General features: G+C 44.8%; 1 protein-coding gene across 2 annotated transcripts in view; it reads left to right on the top strand.

Moving 5' to 3' along the window:
* Nucleotides 1-11071: 11071 nt before the first annotated feature.
* The window catches only part of LOC137653567 (small glutamine-rich tetratricopeptide repeat-containing protein alpha-like), a 179015-nt gene continuing 168822 nt past the window's right edge, over nucleotides 11072-21264 (top strand). For both annotated transcript variants that reach the window (XM_068387075.1, XM_068387073.1), the window contains exon 1: nucleotides 11072-11228. In XM_068387075.1, the coding sequence (XP_068243176.1) occupies nucleotides 11221-11228 (8 nt within the window). In that variant the 5' untranslated portion in view covers nucleotides 11072-11220. The remainder of the gene's footprint in view (nucleotides 11229-21264) is intronic.

Below are 21264 nucleotides of genomic sequence, written 5' to 3'. Positions count from 1 at the left end.
GTGGCACCTCCACAGCTGGTTTCATAGTAGCCCCTCTCTCCAACTCCCTGAAGGAGTAGAGATATTTATATATGCAGATGTCGTATGTATAATAGCTCGAGGACCAGTCAGAATGGTAAGAATGCAGAGAGCACTGAATCACATCAGTCAAAAGTCCAATGAGCTGGGACTGAAAATAAACATTGGTAAAACCAAGGCAATGATAATTAAAGCTCCAAATCCCCCTGCATCCACTCACAATAGGAATGGAACCCCTAGAGTGGGTGGACAGTTACACATGCCTGGGAGTTGTGATAGACAAACAACTCACCTTCAAGGAGGAAATCAAGTATCTCAAGGATAAATCATATGCCAGACTGGCAGCCATGAGATACATAACAAAGCAAAATGACAGTGCAAATGAGCATGTTCAAAAGAAGTACTACCTAGCCTGTTCCAGAATGCTAGTAGACTATGCCACTCCAACCCTAACTAACCTGACAGACACCCAAAAAGCCTCAGTAGAAGTAATCTGAAACAATGCCATGAGGTTCATGCTAAGAGCCCCTATATGGACAAGACTGTGCAACATAAGGATGGAAACTAGTCTGCCACCCCTTGAAGACAGGATTGCACAGAGAAATGCATCCACAATTGCTAAGATGTTCCTCTGAGACAGAGACTCGATAACAAAAAGGAGAGTACGAGAGGAACTATCAAAGCACCCTGAGGTTCAAACCTCAAGCTCCTATGGTAAAGACCATGGTAACAACATAAAGAGCCTGGGTCTAGCTGAGGATATTATGCAGCTAAGCCCAGACTCAGGACAGGGCGTACAACACATCCCACCGTGGGGGAGAGAAGTAGCAACTTTCAGGTACACTAAGCTTCCTAGAGCAAAGGAAGACTTCACAATGGAGGAACTTAGGAATGCAGCCCAGTCAGCAATCCGGATTGCGGAAACAGCAGGAGCACAGACCTATTACACTGACGGTACTTTAGGCCCTGGAACCCAAACAACGGGAACTGCAGTATGTTCCAGTAACCTCACAGCCTGCTGGAGGACATCCTCCACCATGCAGACATAGCTTGTTGCAATAAAACAAGCACTACATTACTCCATTGAAAAGGAGGAAGGACCAATAGTCATACATACTGACTCAAGATCCTCAATGCAAGCCTTGCAACAGGAAAAGAATAAAGAAAACAAGGCCCTGCTAGCTGATATCAAAGCACTATTGTATCAGCACAATGAAAGAGGCAGTCAGGTAACTCTAAACTGGATCCCAGTCACATTGGGATACCAGGAAACGAGAAGACTGATGAACTAGCCAAAAGCACCAGGCACATAGAAAGTGTACAGGTGCACATACAGCCCGCACTACAACAAATTAAGAATAAAATAAAGCCACAGCTCAAAGAAAATCTAATCAAGGAGCCACACAAGTGGATAGGGTATGGCTCTCCCTCCGCCGCATGGTACAAATGGGCCATGGAGCTAGAGCCTCCCCCCATTGACAGATACACCCAAAGAGAGCAGGCTGTATGTAAACACAGGTTCTGATTGGGATACAAGGCAAACTGGGAGATCTTGGATAATAACCAAAGACCCTGCGAACATTATGATGTCATACCACAACAGGCCCTCCTGCACTACCTACTAGAATGTAGGGAAACAACACAGCTGAGGGGGGGACCTTCAAATGGACACTATCTCGCTACAAGCCTGGCAGACTGCAGCCATACTGGGAAAAGCAATTGTCGAAAACATAGAGACACAAACAATTGCTTACAAGACTCCCTCCATCAAGGTAACAACCTCCGAAACTCTCATCCCCTCACTGTAAGGCCCTATTCACATCAACCTCTGCATATTTCCATACTTACTCTACTACTAAAAACCTTCCGCAGGGACCCTAGGGAGTAAAGGGTTGGACAACCCCACCTGCAACCTTTTTCTACTATCCAAAGGCCTTAGGCCCCCTTTTTGTAACTACCACTATCCGTTACATGATGGTCCTCTTCCACTACCACCATCATCCTTACCCTGTTCACATCTGTCTCTACTACTAAAAACCTTTCACATTTCCTCTTAATTAATCAACAGACCTCCCAAAATTACAGGTTACCTACGGGCCGACCAAGGGAAAGGCCCGTGCCAACAGGAAGAGTTGGCTTTAATACAAACCGACCAACTGACCTTCACTGTAATGTACTTCAAGTGCCGGCGATTTCTCCTCAACATTCTGCCCGTCCCATCTATCTTAATTAAATACTGTCTATATGGGAGCTTTGCCATCATCCCCTCCCCCGATCGGTCCCACCTCTTACTGACTATGTCCTGTACGAGGACTTGGTTACCTACACGTAGCTATGGCAACTGCCATGCATGCAGGTCATATAAATGCTTTTCTTTCTGTGAAGCTTTAACCATAGCCTTTTCTCTCTCCCATATTGTCGTTATCCAATGATTGTCCAAATACAAGAATTCATTCACCATCATGACAGAGTCCCGTAAATGCCTCCTCGAATGCCTCGCACTTTGCCATGATTGCACTCACAGAATTTTACTTTTCGAAATTTTCTAAAATGTCCTTTTTTAACTTCCGATTCCAAATGCCGCTCACAGTTTTGCCTGCCAGCACATATTCACATAAATCCTCCCTGAAATTAGAGCATGCAAACGAACATTCGAGGGCCTCCCGCTGACACCTGTGGATGTATTCCTTTGCTGTTTCCTCTACTCTGTTTCTTCCTGTGAAGAATTTATCCCACACAGCCACCCTGTTCGCTGTCTTTGTGGTTATTTTTCTTAAGGCATTAAAGGCATACTCCGCCTCAAGGGCATTCCAAGTGGCTGAAGAGAATTGGGCATCTATCGCACTTTGCAGTTTATCTTTGCATAGTAGCCTAATATTCATTACCGCCTCACTACGGGAAAATTTGCTGATCCTTACCCAGTCCTCAGTAGATCACTTCCAGCGCCTGAAATCCTCTGCTGACATCATATACATGCAGTTTTTAGGAGAAATATGCTTGCTGTCCCCCCTGCCAAGTGCTGGACTAATTCCACTTGTTTGCATTGCCATACCTAATGCCTGAACTAATGCATTGAGATCCACTGTTGCACCATGGTCGGTTCTGGTTCTGGCATCTCTGGGTCTTATTGATCTATGGGTGCCTCTCAGCGATCTTCTACGAAATCCCAACATTTTGCGTAGGTAATACTCCATAACTGCGTCATATATGATATATTATGGACAGGGTAAGTAAGGAGCACTATTCCCGTGTTGCGGGTTTATTTTGGAAGCCCGTCTTAATCCTACGGTGAGTACAAGATTACTGAGGTCCACCAGCGAGTTAGGCGATGCGTAGCTAACCCTAGACGTAACAACACCCCACTCATTACTGACACATACTTATCCTACACAGTATCTTCTTTTAAAAATTCAGTGAACTCATTGAGATGATTATCATGGAGAAAAATAAATTAGTTATTTATGGACACTTAAGTGTTTGGATGGATGTCGCACCAATTCTTAATACTTTAGCATTAAGTGGGTTATTGGAATCATATCAATTGGTGAATAATGTCGAGTGTGCAACTACTTTAACTGAACGAACAAGATCAAATGACAGTGGAGGTCCTGTAGAGAGTAGGGTTCCCCTGCTGTAGAGGACCGGAAAAAAACAACTGTCAAAGTAAGTACTGTAGCCAAGCTACAACCCTAGTTGGAAAAGCAAGATGATACATAAGCCCAGGGGCTCCAACAGGAAAAATAACCCAGTGAGGAAAAGAATTAAAGAAATAAATAAGTGATATGAGAAATAATGAACAATTAAAGTATTTTAAGAACAGTAACAATATCAAACCATATTTCATAAATAAACTATTGAAATATTCCTGTCAGCCTGTTCAACATAAATACATTTGCTGCAAGTTTGAACTTTTGAAGTTCTACCGATTCTATACCCGATCAGAAAGATCATTCCACAACTTGGTCACAGCTGGAATAAAATTTTTTGAATACAGTGTAGCATTGAGCGTCATGATAGAGAATCCCTGACTAATAGAATTAACTGCCTGCCTAGTATTACGAACAGGATGGAACTGTCCGGGAAGATCTGAATATAAAGGATGATCAGAATTATGAAAATTCGTATGCAACATGCATAACGAACTAATTGAACGACGGTGCCAGAAACTAATATCTAGATCGGGAATGAGAAACTTAATAGACTGTAAGTTCCTGTCTAATATATTAAGATGAGAATTAGCAGCTGAAGATCAGGTAGTAGAACAATACTCGAAACAAGGTAGAATGACACAATTAAAACATTTCAGAATAGATTGATCACCAAATATAGTAAACAAAGACTTTCTCAATTGTTGGGTTTGCAATAAGACAACGTCCTGGTGACCACACTTTATTGCAAGATACTCCAGAGCTGACCGACTCGCAACAGCGTATGCAGATGCATGCTCGACAGCGCATGGCCGAAAAACATATCGTACATCCCCCCCTCATTATTATACTTATACAAGGCAAAAAAAATGAAAGGGGGAAATATCGGAACATATGGTATATCCCCTCTCAAGAACATACTTATACATGGCAAAAATGAAAGGGGGAAATGTCACTAAATTAATGAGAAATGAGAGAAGAAAAAAAATTAAAGCTAACTTTTCGATACATACACGAAAACAAAATAAATACATAAATTCTCTGGAAAGAAATATCAATTCCTGATGTAATTACATACAACAGATAATAACATCATTCTGCAAAGTCTTTGAGCCACTTGGGTTTACCGGCGGCCCTTCTCGGCCTACTAACGACGTTGGGCTCCTGTATGGAGTGTGTTACCTGTTCTGTCGGGGTATGGCTTGCGGAGGTCCTGTGCTGAGACACGGGCGTGCCAGAGGGCGGAGCGATGACTCTCAGGCGTCGTCTATTCCTTTTTGATAGCCTGCCGCTCCCGTTGAGCTTGACGGTGTACTGACGATGGGGCTTTGTTTCCGTTACTATGCCCGTTCTATCCCACTGCTTGGTAGATTGGTTTTGTATGCGTACATGGGTACCTAGTTCAATGGGCGGCAGTCTTCTGGTAGTGCCAGGGATGCGCATCAACTCCTGCGACCTTGCTACTTGTAACTCCCTTCGATGTATTGTCTGCCTCCAATGTCTGTCTACTAACAGGTGTCTCTTGGCCGTCGGTACCCCATCGCGCAGCTGGCAGCCCGTTGCAAGCTGAGACGGCGACTTGTTAATCTCCCTGAGAGGCGTGTTGAGATACTGAAGTATCGCCAGGGCCGTTTTGTCTGACTCAAGGGCTCCACCCTTTAACGTGTTTTCTCGGAGTAGCATCTTTGCCGATTTGACAGCTGCTTCTGCCCTGCCATTAGACTGGGGATACTGGGCCGACGACAGCCGGACCTTGACTCCCCATCTCCTGAAGAAGGCCTCCATCTCCTCGCTGGTCAAGTTCATACCTCCGTCAGTTGATATTTGTTCTGGGGCTCCCCAACGCGAGAAATATGATCGAAGGTGATTGCTGATTTTGTTAGACGTGGCACCATTGGGGAAACGAGCTACTTCTAACCAACCTGTTAGTCTATCGGCATATACCATGTATACACTGCCTTCTATCTGGAACATATCTGCGACGACTTGCTGGAAAAGGTATTCCGCAGGGGGCGTGTGCATCATTTCTTCAGGAGGCAGTGAGGGGGCGTGTTCATCGCATGAAGTGCATTTGGCACGGCGATGCTGAAGGTCCCCTTCTATCCCCGGCCAATAGACCGACTGCCTGGCTCTTCTAAGCATAGAGTTGAGGCCTTGGTGTCCTGTGTGTAGGTTAGCAGCTACCTGGCGGCGTAAATCCTCGGGGATGACCAAACGAACACATCTTTGGTCCACTGAGTATATCACCAGATCCTGGTTGATGGCTAACCAATCCCGAACGCTGAAGAAGGGACAAAGGCAGGCAAGTTCTTGTGATTTCTGTTGGGGCCAGTCGCCCGCTGCAACCCTGGCAAGCAAGAGCTTATATACAGGGTCGTTAGATGCGGCGCTCCTGACGCAGTCTTCATCCAACACGATGATGTCCGGTTCCAAGGCGGCCACGGTTGCACATGCCACTGCCACTTGAATGTTGTCCTCCAAATCCACGTTGGAAGCTTCGTGGTATGCTCGCATGGTCGGGTATCTTGAAAGAAAATCCGTGACGGTGTTCCTTTTTCCGGGCAGGTATTTCACGTGGAACTTGAACTGGAGTGTCTTCTCTTTCAGGTTGAATAATCTTGGGTTGATGACGTCCTTGAGGGCTCTGTCACCCAGCAGTTTGACGAGTGGACGGTGGTCTGTGATGATGGTGAGATTAGGACACCCAAGTAGGAACAACCTGGCCTTCTGCAAGCACCAGGTAACTGTCAGGGCTTCTCCTTCTACAGGGGCATACCCAGCTTCAGAGGGGGTGAGGTGTCGACTACTACACAGTGCAAGGCGCCAGCCACCCTTACAACAAAAGGGACTGTCAGCTGACTGACAAACGCAATACTGCTGAAGGACTACGAAACCGACGCCTTCCTTGCTCCAATCCGTCATTATCGTCGTAGGGCGTGTCTTGTCGTAATATGCCAAGCCATCCTTGGCTAATTGACAGATGACCTCCTGTGCCTGCCGGAGTTTGTCACTTAGCTGGCTATCCCAGTAGACGTTTTTTCCGGTGGGTTTTCTGAGAAGGTCCCTAAGGGGCTCCATGATGGGCGTCGTTGCAAGAAAGGGAGCTAATTGATTCACGAATCCGAACCACGACCTAATATCCGTGATGGAGGGCTTCTCTGGCATATGGAAGTTACGAATGGTGTCTAGTCGTTCGTCTGCAGGCTTGTATGACTCCCATCCCAGGTGATAACCGACGATTAACCTCTATCTTGCAGAATTTAAACTTCTCGGGCTTGAGTGTGATACCTGAAGAGGCACACGTTGACAGGAATTCATATACATGCCAGAACGCCTCTTCGATGCTGTGATCGTATAGCAAAGTGTCATCAATGCATTTATGCTTTCTAGTGATGTCTTGCAGGGCATCATCAAACCTTTTTGTGTAGGCGTCAGACGCCGAACAGTGACCCATGGGTGTTCTACGATACCGGTATCGTCCCCATGGGGTGATGAAGGTCGTGAGTGGGTGACTGTCCTCGTCCAATTCCACTTGATGGAAACCCCAGTGGGCGTCCGCCGTAGTCTTGTACGTGTGAATGGGGATGCTTGAAATCATGTCGAAGGGTGCCGGTGTATGATGAGTCTCACGAAGACAGTGGGCGTTGAGGCGCTGGAAGTCTACTGTGCGGCGAGGTTGGCCTGTCCTCTTGGCTACGACGACCATCCTCGCACACCATTCCGTTGCATCCCCCACTGGGACTGGTTCTATCACACCCTTCCGAACGTCCTCGTCAAGTTGGGCCTTGACCTCCTCTTCCCAATGCTTAGGGATTGTTGCGGGCGTGTAACAGGCATAAGGCACGGTATCAGGCAACAAATGGATGTGGTGCTGCTTGCCCGTCATTACAGGTAAAGGTTCCCTGGTTGTGTTAAAGGTTGTTGATGAGAAATGCCATAATAACCATTCCTCAAGTCTTGGTATATTCTCCTCCACAGGCGGGATGGGTAAGGTGGCTGGCTTCATTGTCTTAGGGGAGTTAGGCCGTGCAACTTCTTCGTTAAACACATCAGCTGATGCAACGAGATGGTAGGGGTGAGGGAAGCCAGGCGGTACTGTTCCCAGCTCCTTACAAGCATTCAGCGATACATAGAAGTTCTTGGCCGTCGGCACAAAGTAAACCTTCTGCTTCGTGCGTCGCCCACCTATAACAATGAAGCATGCCGTTGATCCGAGACATCTCACTCGGAGATTAGCCACGTCCCTCAGACCTGTTCGCGGCTGCAACTCCAGGGGATTTATTTGCAGGCTTGAAAGAATCGTGGGTCCGGCAACGCAGATCTGTGCTCCTGTATCTACTACGACGAGTGTCGATACTGAATTCCTGTTCCTATGGGAAACACAAGCCTTGATTGTAGGGTGGGGGGAGAGGTGTGTGGCTGCAACAATCACTAAACTCGAGGCAAGCGGCGCTTTCTTCGTACTTCTGCAGCATTTCTGAAAGTGCCCTACCTTTTGGCACCCGTGGCACGTCATGCCTTTTGCTGGACACGATGCTCGACCAAACGGATGGCACCCGCCACAATTTCCGCAACGCTTTGCATTGAAGTTGCCGCGCAACACCGCGACGTCTGGCTCTACGTCATCACTGCCTGTGACATCATCACTTGAGGCGCCAGCAAACTCCCTATCACCGATAGCAACGCGCGGGACACTTTCAATGTCTTGGCGTGCAGATTCGAAAGTGCAACACAGTGCCTGAAGGGCATCTACACTTTTAAATGTATCACATGCCTGAAAAACGTGCCTTTTCAATATAGGGTCACTGAGGCCTACCATTAATTTCCGCAACAGCATGTATTCTATCAAGCACTCCCCGCATTTAGGACACTGAAAATCACAGTTGGTGGCCTTCTGAGCACACCTCGAAAAATAGTCGCTCACTGACTCCTTGCGCCCTTGTGCGAGGGCAAAGAATTCAGACCACTGCACTGCCTGATTCGACGACCGCAATACAATATTCCCGATGGCGTCCAGAGCCCCGTCTGGGGCGAGGGCGTTCCATTTGGCATCTGAATACCGAGCGTCCAGTGCACGTTGCAACGCCGGCACACAGTTGAGCCTAATGTGCAGGACAAAATCCTGCAGCGGGAACTTGTTAAGGTGGATCCAACACGTCATCGAACGTCTCCAAGATCTGAACGCTGCCAAGGACATTACCGCATCGCACTTCTCAGGAGCAGCAGAGACAGGAACTTTACTGACACGTGCTCCAGAACCGGGAAGGGCATCCTGAAGGGAACGGATGGTGCGTTGCTGGTCTGCAATTAACGTCTGTGCTTGCATCACGGCCTGTGACAAGGCCCTTGGCATCGCAGGTGAGGCACGCCTCGGCGTGGCCTGGGGTGGTCGACGTATCTAGGGCATGGCTTGGTTCTGATCCTACTCACTACGCCATGTTGGGTTTGCAATAAGACAACGTCCTGGTGACCACACTTTATTGCAAGATACTCCAGAGCCGACCGACTCGCAACAGCGTATGCAGATGCATGCTCGGCAGCGCATGGCTGAAAAACATATCGTACATCAATAAACAATTTTTTTGTGCAACTGAAGACACAGACCTAATGTGTTTTAGGCTACAATATCTCATCCAGAAAATTACAGAGATTTCATCTTCTGAGAGAATATCTGGATTCTTACTTCTTTCCTTCAATACTGACAATGAAGACCTCATGCATGAGTTGTTACAGTGGTAACGTCGTTGCAGCAGATCGATCCCAGCCCGGGACCATGAGTTTAGGCTGTTTACTGGAGAGGTCACTTCTGCGGTTGGGCCGCACTGTGGGGTGTTGGGCTGGCTCACCCGACGTTTTAGTGAGTATCTATTCTGATGAAATGAACTGAAACCAGACACTTTTGCCTTTAGAAAGAAGCTACAAGGACGTAATCGATATCAAAAGACTGTTATTAAAAGGAAAGAGATTAGCCTACCACTGAGTCAAGCTGAACTCTTAAATAAAATCATTGTTAGAGCTTAGTGACCATTTCTGGTCCAAAATGTGGAGGCATTTCTTAAACTTTTTAAATTATGAAAATTCTCTATTGTATTACTTTCCCCATCAGCTCCAGCTTCTCTGGGCTGATATTAGTTAGAAATACGCTGAAAATATAAGCGTCAATGTCAGATTTAGCTTGCGTACTTGTCTGTCAATTGAAATTGCTTAATTTAAAAGATTTGGTTTACCTTCAGCACATTTTACCTTGGCTTTTTCTTCCTCCCTTATTGCATTTAAACAGTTTATCTATTTTTTTTAATATGCCACTCTCAGAATATCTATTAATTTCGTTCCTGTGTGACATTTTCAATCAACGGGAGTAATTAGTAGGCTTACATGATATTTATGAAAGCAGTCAATAATTTTTTGCCCTTTCGTTGTCTTTATAAGACTCATTGTGTGTAGGCTTATTCAGTTCTGTAAAATCATGAGGTACTTCAGTTTCACTTATATGTACTTAATTTCTACGTATGTCCTATTACCAACTATTGACCTGATCTTAGATTATGCCTTGGTACCAATATATCACCAGGATGTTCCTGAGCTCCGCTTGCCCGGTCCCACATATTGACATACAGTATAGGCCTACTTTGATCGTGCCTGACGCTGCATCTTCCTGATATCCAACTAATTGGTCGTGGTATAAGAATGGGAAACATCCACGTATCATGGCTACATAAAGTAATTTCAAACTAACTTCTTATTTAAAGGAGAAGCTACTGCATAACAGCTCAAGAAGTTAATCATGAAAAAAATAAAGAATACAAATATGTGAATTTAATCCAGAGTTGTAAGAATATATAAATTATTTTTGTTAACTAGGAAAAAATCAGTGTTTGAAATGTTCAACAATTCTCTCTAGGTATATAGTTAATTTTTATCACAAGCCTACACTCCTCCCTCCAGAACTAAGCATAATGATTTGATGTTAACCACTCCTACTGAGATCATTGTTATCTGTTGAATTCTGTTCATACAACACTTGATGACATTCCTTGGCAGCTGAGTATTCTACCATATGCGGAATGTGTTATTTTTATTTTAGTAATACTCGTGATTTTAATTTGATTCACAAATTTATCTTGACACTGATATTTGCCTTACAAACAATCATCTGATAGAAGCTATTAGATATTCATATTTATATGCTTCCATATAGAATTATTCTTATCAAATGGTATAGTGTCTTGCTTGGAAGACCTTGGTAATTGACTTAAGGTCTTTTCTAAATACTATAAAATATTTCATATATCTATTAATATATATAGTACAGCAAAGCCCTTTATAGACATATTTTATAATGTTTTTGTGCAAACACTCATTCTAAATGCTTCCACTTGAACACTTTTGATAGTGCAAAGAGTTGATAGTGCAATACCTAGCTGTGCGTGGTGGAATCGCTTGTTTACGTCTTGTGAGTGTAACAGTGTTGCTGCTTTTACGGCAGAGGAATAATATCGAATATAATTAGTTAATATTTGTCAAATTTCTTGCTTCCAAGTTAAAGGACACCACCATGGATAAGTAAGTGATGTATACTTAAAGAGACATATTTTGTTTACAATGTAGTTTCTTGTGTAGCAGAAGACAACTCCCAAAACTGAGTTGGATCATAGGCAATGCGTTAGGCTAAAGGCCATAAATCTATGTAGGCCTGTTAGACTAGACATTATTTATATCTTCAGTAGACATGAATAAAGGTTAATGAATAAATATATTGCATTTATTTGCGTTTTGAATGCGAATAGCCATTTATACCCAATCTAATGCCAGATTGTTTGGCTAGTTTGATTAATAAAATCTACGGTAGGCATGTCCTAAGACCGGTATTAGTAAATATATGATACTTTAATTTTTGGGCTCAGGCTATGTCGTCCTGATGGAAGTTCCTTCTTAGTAGCTTCCTAGATTATATTTAACTACAGTGATATATCCCAGAGAATTTTACTAAAGGTATCCAGAATTCGGAGCCTTTGTTGATCAGCGGCCAGGTCCTCCCGTGGACAAAGAAAACGGGAATTTCTTCCCAGTTTCTAACCCTTCGTAAGACCTGGCCGTTCTACAAGAGAATTTTCTGCCAAAACTCTAGAATTGAACACTGCCTAACTTGAATGGGCCCACCTAACCTTACCTACAAGTCGTGTCTCTCCTTAACGGGGCTGCTAATGCCCTCTGCGACCCCCTGTACATAGCCGTATAATTAATCTTAAACCTAAATGAGGGGCTACCGCCCCCCTGCGACCCCCCTTACACTTGCCTATTCTTAATCGGAAGTCATCATACATACATGTGGCCGCTATCACTCATACACACAAGCATATTCTTAATCGGCCGACATCATTCATACATGTGGCCGCGATCACACAAACTAGAAACGGAGAGGGTTGTACTTACATTATTTCCTGTTCAGCTTGCGGGTTTATTCGTAACCTCTACAACGCCCCCCTACTTATTCAAAGTCACTGAAGTCCGAGTCTTCAACTGGTATTGCCTTTCTGCCGAGAGACAACTCCTTCTTCTTTTGGGGAGGGCACGTTGGAGGGGCACTTTTAGTAGATGTAGGGTGATGGGACACCTTCTTTTGTGGATGGTTTGTTACACTACGTTGTGGAGGGGACGGGTGTTGGGACGGACCAGGACTTTCGGAATCAGAATCGTGGGTATTGAGCGGATAAACACGTTTAACTAATTCCAGGAATGCCTTCAGTCTACACCCCTTACCGATCAAATACGGCACCTCGTAGTAACGGGGATATTTGAAGAGGAGATATCTAAATGGCACGAGACCTCTGATAGTGGTTTTCACGCCCCAGTTACTATATACCGACACCTAATTTAGGTGAGCGAGCTGGGGTCATGCCTGGCATTCCTATGCAACTTTTTTCTTGGTAATATATAGCAGTTATATACCTTAGAAATGATGCTAAAGGAGCATTTCACTGGGCGGCACAGGTCTCTCGCCCAGAAATAGATTTTTCCTTCGTCAAAATCCCTTTTTTAGTACTCGCCACTGTGATTTGATGGTATTGGTGTGCACACTGGGATCTTTCGGACTCACAAAGTTAATGCTATGATTAACATTTTAGTGTTGAAGAAATTGATCCTTGATATTATTATAGGCCTTCCAACAGTCCGAAATTATTGTAGTTTCGGGATGGACGCACTCAAATAATATCGGGAGTAATGTCTTTTCCGAATGATCCTTGACAACCCTGAAAAAAGTCTCACATGTTTCCCGGTCAATCCCGCCGAACACCCATTTGCCATGGACCTTGCTGCCAACATTATATTATCTTTTTCCGAATTTACTCTCGTCTATCTCGACGATATGTCCTGGTCCGCCAATTTTTTTACTGTCCATCACTAAGATGTCCGCACACACGTCGTGACAGAAGTTGTACCAATCAACTAGTGTGTGAGAGGCAAACTTTTTGTACAAAGTGAGAATCTGGTTCTTAGAAAAACCGTAAATAAAACTTGCTAATATAACAAATACATCTTCGTACGGTAGCTTTGATCGTGAAAAAAAGCTACCGTGGTTAGGGGCGATCTTCTTTCGGCAATAACTATATGAACAACGCCAAAAAAACTTAGTTCCGTAACCGAAATACAAACCACGCTATTTACAGAGGGGTTACCTTTTAGCGCAGCTGAAATGGCGAGCCATTAGAATTTAACGAGGGTGTATTACCCCCGCGCTAGTTAGCGGGGGGGTAGGGGAGTGGTAGCTAGCTACCCCTCCCCCCCCCCTCACACACAGATGAATGCTCACTTTCACTTTTGGCTCGGACTGTGACAGACGTCTCTGTCTTGGTCCTCTCTGGCAGCCATTGTTTGTTTTGTCTTTACTTAATCACTTACTTTTCTTTTACACAATATATATGTAAACATGTTTTCATGTTTGTATATATATTTGAGTATAGAAATCAGTAAGTTTCCTTTTCAGATTTGTGTGTGTAGTGTACGATTTCTACGTGGTGTCCTCGGTAGTTAGGCCTCCACGGCGTAATTTTATGGGTGGCGATCGAGATTGACTCCGGTCTTTCTCTCTCTCTCTTGAGGTCGTTCACCTTTTTACTACGTGTTATTACGCCCTTGTAGCTTCCTTTCCGTGTGGGGGGGGGGTTGCTACGCCGTACGTTTGTCTCAATTAGTTTATGAATCTAATTGTAGTTTTTTTTTTTTTTTTTTTCAGCTTGTAGAACGATTCCTTTCGGGGTTTTCGTTCTTTCTTTAGTGTTCATTCATTTTTAAATTACATTTTTCAATATTTAACTTAGCCGGTGATTATAATAGCTGCAACTCTGTTGCTCGACAGAAAAACTCTACGGAAAAATTCGCCAGCGATCGCTACACAGGTAGGGGGTGTACTCAACAGCGCCATCTGTCGTTCAGATACCCAGTACTCATTGTAAACAAAGAACTCAATTTTCTCTCTGTCGGGCTACCGGCAAGACCTACTAATTCGCTGTTGCTAACTGGATTTGTTTTCACAACTATTTGGTGAAGTACACTATTCTAGTTTTGAGCTTTCGCTATGCAGGTGTTTTATCTTCATCTTAAAACTTGAACTCGTTTTGGATAGATTTAATTATGGTGACAAAGAGAGTATGGTCTTTCTTTCACTTTTAAATGGCCGACCCTTCCCTTAGACGGAAGTGTGTTTAGGCTTTTAGTAATTATCTTATCACGTTATAGATTTTCCTCTATATATTTTATATCTCTCCGCCTTTATTAGGCCTCTTCGATTAACTTTCCATTTTTTTATAAACATATAAAAATAAATTTTAATACTTTGTTTATATAGACCTTTCCTGAGAGTAGGCGGTCCTAACTTGGAAAACGAAGTTAATCAACGTTGAGCCCTTTATATCGTCTTTAGCTTTTAAAGAGCTAAGGATTTAAAACTTTTTAAATGTAATATTTTATGAAAGAATTTCTTTGATAGTCTTCGTACTGTTTTCAAAGATGAACTAACGTTTAGTTTTTTATTCTACGCAGTTGTTGACGTTCAGGACGTTCAACATGCGCTCTATCGTTACGATAGAGAGAGAGTGTATCACGGTTTCACTTTGCAGTAAGAGTAAATCGATTCTGACGTTTTGTTCATTCTTTCTTAGCTTAAATGTTTTAAATTCTAATTTAAAGGAACTTTTTATTTGAAAAACCTTTCAGTTTTTTCCTTTAGTCAAATAGCATGTTTTTTTGACGAAATATAATTGGGCTCTTCTCTTAGGTGCGAAATCAAGAGAGAAAGAGAGAGAGAGATAGAGACGGAGGGAGAGAGAGGAGAGAAAACGTTCCGTTCAAGCGGGTAACGTTGTTCTCGTGTTACTCACGTCCCTAGTCGCTGTACGGGGAGGAAGGATAAAACGTTTTTAGGTTTTTATTCTCGTCCCCAGGCTATGTGCGGTGAGAGATTGAAAACGTAGTTATATGAACTAGTGTTTAGTCTCTTTCCCAGCCACTGATTTTTCTTTTTATCTTAAAATATGTTTTCTGTTTTTTGCTGGTATTATGAGCTTGCATTATACGACTAATTTCGCAATTACTACCTTTTAATGAAGAGTAGAATTGCGTGTTTCAGGTAGAAATAAGTGCAAAACAGAAAATCGAAGTGATAAAGTGATATGCGCAAAGTGTTACAGTGTTGCGTCCGAGGCGCAAAGTGTTACAGTGTTGCGTCCGAGGGTTCGTCTGTTCGTGCCTGTCGTTCACCTAGTCCGGGACCTCTTACATGCTCCCAAGCCCAGGGGAGAAGTAATGTCAAACGACTTATGGGTTCGAGAGGCCTTGACCAACGAACAGACGTTTTCCCTCTATGGTATCGGGTGTATCTTACCAAGATCTCCCCTACCATAAGACGAGAGAGACTTTGTTTCTCCTCGCCATCCGTAGGCTTTTCGCATAAGAAACCTGTCACAAGGTTTCGAAGCCCTTAAGCGAAAGTCAGTCCTTTCAGGACAGGTCCAGCGTCCTGGTTACAGCCATTAGGACAGCTCTGACCCTATGCAGTCATCGGATAACTGCTCGCCGCCTAACAAAAACGTAACACAGACTCCGAGAGTCTTTTTTTTTTTGTAGGCAAAGTGTTGCGGTCACAGACGTTACCCTCGTCTATTACCACAACCATTTCCGTTGATCCTTAAGGGGTTGTATGGCAAAACATGCAGTATATGCTTGCCTCCCTTATGGAAGACTATTCTGCCGATTAGTCCGTTGAGTCTAGCCGTTTATCTCATCGATATCCTGGCTTTCACCCAACCTAACGTTCCTTTGTGCTTACTGTTGACGTTGGCGTAGCTTAGTCACGTCAGTCAGGTTGTTTAGAACCACACTCGATGCGGTCTCGTGTGGTTTTTCAGCCGCATTTGGACGTTAGGCCACTAGCTGATGCTCCTGTTGACGTTCAAGACGTTCACTAACAATCGGAGTTGACTTGTTTTGACGCTGTGCGTCAACCTCCGCATTCTAGAGTTGTTTTGACTGCTCAGTCTAGGCAGTCAAAGCAGTCTCGAGTGGACGCTGTGCGTCCTCACGCACCTGTTGTGGTTGACAGTTCAGTTGTTGACAGTTCACAGACTGTCAAGCAGTTACATGACGTTGCGTTCTGGTCCGCTACTAATGCACCAGTGAGAGACTCAGCTTTTATCGGACAAGGTTCCTGTAGATGAGGAAGTTGCTGTTCTCCCTCCTACTGATATTCCCTTGAGGACTCTGTCAGATGGAGAGGAGCCTAAAGCTGCTTAGCCTCCTATGGACTTTAATTAAATCATGATGATTTTTTTAAGGATCTTCGTCCGGATCTTTTTGTAACTGCTGCTCCTCGTTCGCCTAAACGTCAGAGCTTACACTAGGCCTAGCTACTTCGAAGCCGTTGTTTTTAAGCTAGTGCTCTCTCGCTCTCCTAGAGAGCGTTACGTTGGCTAGGCGACTGGTTTTTCACCAGGAGGAGTTTGGGGGATACAGCCTTTGCTTTCCCTTCTTTTAAACTGGTTTATAGAGCGAGAGTCTGATATGACACGAGAGAAGTTCTCGGCTTGGGAGTTCATGCCTCTGCCCAGATAGACTTCTCAATTCTGGTAGACTCTCCCTGGCGCCTAGCCAGAAACGCTCCAAGTTGTTTACAGGTCAACTTCACAGCTGTTGTCGAGCCTTTGAAGTTTTGCTGTACTATTATGTCACGCATAACAAGGCTTTCAGGGATGGTAAACGGTTCCGCCTCAGTCGCTAACCCCGTCTGTTGCCACACCTGCTCCCGTAGACCCTAAATGGGCTTTGCTGCAAGACATGCAGTCCAAGCTTGCGTCCTTGATAGAGGACTTAAATGCGGAGAAGAACCTTCTGGCCAACAACCTTCCAACCGGTCGGTTGTGCGCCCTGTTGATGCTGAGGTAACCTACTCGCGTCTGCCAGTTGAGGTGGTTCCTCCACCGATGCGACCCAGTGTGGGTTGCCAGCCGCACGTTGACGTTAAGCGACGCTCGGAGGTGGTTGTTGACGTTCAGGACGTTCAACAACCAGCAGAGGTGACTTGTTTTGACGCAGTGCGTCAACCTCAGCAACCCGGTAGGGTGTTGACTGCACAACCCAGACGGTCTAGACAGTCTCGGGTTGACGCTGTGCTTCCTCGCGCACCCATGGTTGTTGACAGTTCACAGACTGTGCAGCAGTTCCATGATATTGCGTCCGGCTCCGTCACGCATCCACCAGTGCGACCGGATTCAGCGAGCCAGACGTTGCCCACTCCGTTGCCGTTTCCTCATCAGTTTCGGATGAGGAACCCTCTGATGAGGACGTTGCTGAACAACAAGAAGATCAGCCCCCAGCCCTGCTATCCATCCAGAAGATGCTGAAGAAGGAACGCTGCTCAGTCAGGCTGTGGATGAGTCTGGTAGGGACGCTGTCATCCGGGAAGACTACACCTCCGTCCTCTTCAATACCATCTAGCTTTTCACTGGAAAAAGGACAAGACGCTAGAAGCGGTCTCGATCCCGGTTTCCAAAAAGATAAAGTCTTGTCTGACTTGGTGAAAGGACAATATCAACCTAAGAGAGGGTCTTCCCCTGGCTGTTCAGACTCCCAACCACGTTCTCTTCTCGGACGCATCGGACGTAGGCTGGGGTGCAACATTAGACGGTCGGGAATGCTCGGGAATATGGAACTCGAGTCAAAGGACAATGCATTTCAACTGCAAGGAGCTACTGGCAGTACGTCTGGCCTGGAAAAGCTTCAGGTCTCTCCTTCAAGGCAAAGTGGTGGAGGTGAACTCGGACAACACCACGGCTTTGGCGTACATCTCCAAGCAAGGAGGGACCTACTCTCTGACGTTGTACGAGATCGCAAGGGACCTCCTCACCTGGTCAAAAGGTCTAAACATTTCACTAGTAACGAGGTTCATCCAAGGCAACTTGAATGTCATGGCAGATTGTCTCAGTCGGAAGGGACAAATAATTCCAACAGAATGGACCCTCCACAAGGATGTATGCAAGAGACTTTGGGCCACCTGGGGCCAGCCAACCATAGATCTCTTCGCAACCTCGATGACCAAGAGGCTCCCAATATTTTGCTCACCAATCCCGGACCCAGCAGCAGTTCATATAGATGCCTTTCTCCTAGATTGGTCACATCTAGATCTATATGCATTCCCTCCGTTCAAGATTGTCAACAAGGTACTGCAGAAGTTCGCCTCTCACGAAGGGACAAGGTTGACGCTAGTTGCTCCCCTCTGGCCCGCGAGAGAATGGTTCACCGAGGTACTTCGATGGCTAGTAGACGTTCCCAGAACACTTCCCCTAAGGGTGGACCTTCTACGTCAGCCACACGTAAAGAAGGTTCACCAAGGCCTCCACGCTCTTCGTCTGACTGCCTTCAGACTATCGAAAGACTCTCAAGAGCTAGAGGCTTTTCGAAGGAGGCAGCCAGAGCGATTGCTAGAGCAAGGAGAACATCCACCCTTAGAGTCTACCAATCGAAGTGGGAAATCTTCCGAAACTGGTGCAAGTCAGTATCCGTATCCTCGACCAGTACCTCTGTAACTCAAATAGCTGACTTCCTCTTATATCTGAGGAAAGAACGATCTCTTTCAGCTCCCACTATCAAGGGTTACAGAAGCATGTTGGCATCAGTCTTCCGTCACAGAGGCTTAGATCTTTCCAACAATAAAGATCTACAGGACCTCCTTAAGTCTTTTGAGACCACGAAGGAGCGTCGTTTGGTTACACCTGGTTGGAATTTAGACGTGGTACTAAGATTCCTTATGTCAGACAGGTTCGAGCCGCTACAATCAGCCTCCCTGAAAGATCTCACCTTAAAGACTCTTTTCCTGGTATGCTTAGCCACAGCTAAAAAAGTCAGTGAGATTCATGCCTTCAGCAAGAACATCGGATTCTCATCTGAAACGGCTACATGTTCTCTACAACTTGGTTTTCTAGCCAAAAACGAGCTGCCTTCTCGACCTTGGCCAAAATCGTTCGATATTCCAAGCTTATCGTATGGTTGGAAATGAACTAGAAAGAGTCTTATGCCCTGTAAGAGCTCTTAAGTTCTATTTAAAACGAACTAAACCTTTACGAGGCCCGTCTGAAGCTTTATGGTGTTCAGTTAAGAAACCATCTTTGCCTATGTCAAAGAATGCTTTATCCTATTTTATCAGACTGTTAATACGAGAAGCTCATTCCCATCTGAATGAGGAAGACCAAGCTTTGCTGAAGGTAAGGACACACGAAGTTAGAGCTGTCGCAACTTCCGTGGCCTTTAAACAAAATAGATCTCTGCGAAGTATAATCGACGCAACCTATTGGAAAAGCAAGTCAGTGTTCGCGTCTTTTTATCTTAAGGATGTCCAGTCTCTTTACGAGAACTGCTACACTCTGGGACCATTCGTAGCAGCGAGTGCAGTAGTGGGTGAGTGCTCAACCACTACAATTCCCTAATTCCATAACCTTTTTAATCTTTCTCTTGAAATGTTTTTATTGTTGTTTTTGGGTTGTCCGGAAGGCTAAGAAGCCTTTCGCATCCTAGTTTATTTGGCGGGTGGTCAAAGTCATTTCTTGAGAAGCGCCTAGATTAGAGGTTTTGATGAGGTCCTGTTGTATGGGTTGCAACCCTTGATACTTCAGCTCCTAGGGGTCGCTCAGCATCCTAAGAGGATCGCGAGGCTCCGTAAGGAAGACGTACTTAAAAAGGCAGAGTAATTGTTCAAGTCGACTTCCTTACCAGGTACCTATTTATTTTGTTTAGTTATTTTGATAACTTCTAAAATGAAATAAAAATTCTTAGCTCATATGATGTAAACATATTTTGCTGGTCTCTACCCACCCCCTGGGTGTGAATCAGCTATTATAATCACCGGCTAAGTTAAATATTGAAAAATGTTATTTTGATAATAAAATAAATTTTTGAATATACTTACCCGGTGATTATAAATTAAAGGACCCTCCCTTCCTCCCCAATAGAGACACAGTGGACCGAGGAGAAAATTGAGTTCTTTGTTTACAATGAGTACTGGGTATCTGAACGACAGATGGCGCTGTTGAGTACACCCCCTACCTGTGTAGCGATCGCTGGCGAATTTTTCCGTAGAGTTTTTCTGTCGAGCAACAGAGTTGCAGCTATTATAATCACCGGGTAAGTATATTCAAAAATTTATTTTATTATCAAAATAACATAATTACATTGTTACATAATTATAATTGTTATACTGTAATTCTGTTTTGGTTACAGCTCTCCTTCCATGAGTGTAAGTGGTTGTGAGGGCACGTGCCTGTTGTGTAATTCTTGTTTCCTTTCCCTCGGGATTCCTCTTCGGAGCCTTCCCGGGGGAATGAATGTGTACTAATGTTATTTGTTTTATTTTTTTTACAGTTACCGATCTAGTTCGTTTCTGTAATATGGCAACGGTGTGAGCTGTCTTGTTGAGTCCTGGGGCTTCGGCTGTTGCTGCCTCCCCCCTTGTATTTTCGTCAGAAGCGTGTCTCCTTCTACTGGAAGTACTCCCGTGACGATTGACAGCTCTCCAGTTCATTTTAGAACTCTCAGGAGGCTTGCCTCCTTGGGCGGGTAACTTTCCTTCCGAGGGAAGTTTTTTCCTGTCCAGGCTTGAGTTTTTCCCCTTTTGGGGGGTTCTTCTCTTGCCTTTTTTTCGTGCGACTATGCTCTTGGTGCTGAGCGATCACACCTGCAGTTTCGCTCAAGGGGCTGGGCAACTACAGGAGCTCCTCTTCAGAGGATTGCTCCTTTTAGGTCACTGGCTGACCAGTCTCTTCTACGAAGTGTTTCTCTTTCGTTCGCGAGAGAGTACACTCATAGAGACTCCTCTTCGGAGGGTTCTTCTGTTGCTGTTGGCCTCCCTCGCCGTAAGGCCCACCGTCCGCCTCGTCGTAAGGGCCTCTCATCTCCCTATAAGGGTGCTAGAGGTGCCTTTTTGAATCTCCGTGTGCAGCCTACAACTCCTTTATCTTGATCTTCCGCCTTGGTGCATATGGACAGCAGTCTGATCTCGTCTTCCGACGGGCAACGGTCTTCCCGACGGACAACGGTCTTCCAACGGACATCAGTC

Source organism: Palaemon carinicauda, chromosome 14 (genome assembly GCF_036898095.1).
Source record: "Palaemon carinicauda isolate YSFRI2023 chromosome 14, ASM3689809v2, whole genome shotgun sequence".
Lineage (NCBI taxonomy): Eukaryota > Metazoa > Arthropoda > Malacostraca > Decapoda > Palaemonidae > Palaemon > Palaemon carinicauda.
This window is presented reverse-complemented; position numbering and strand designations above follow the sequence as displayed.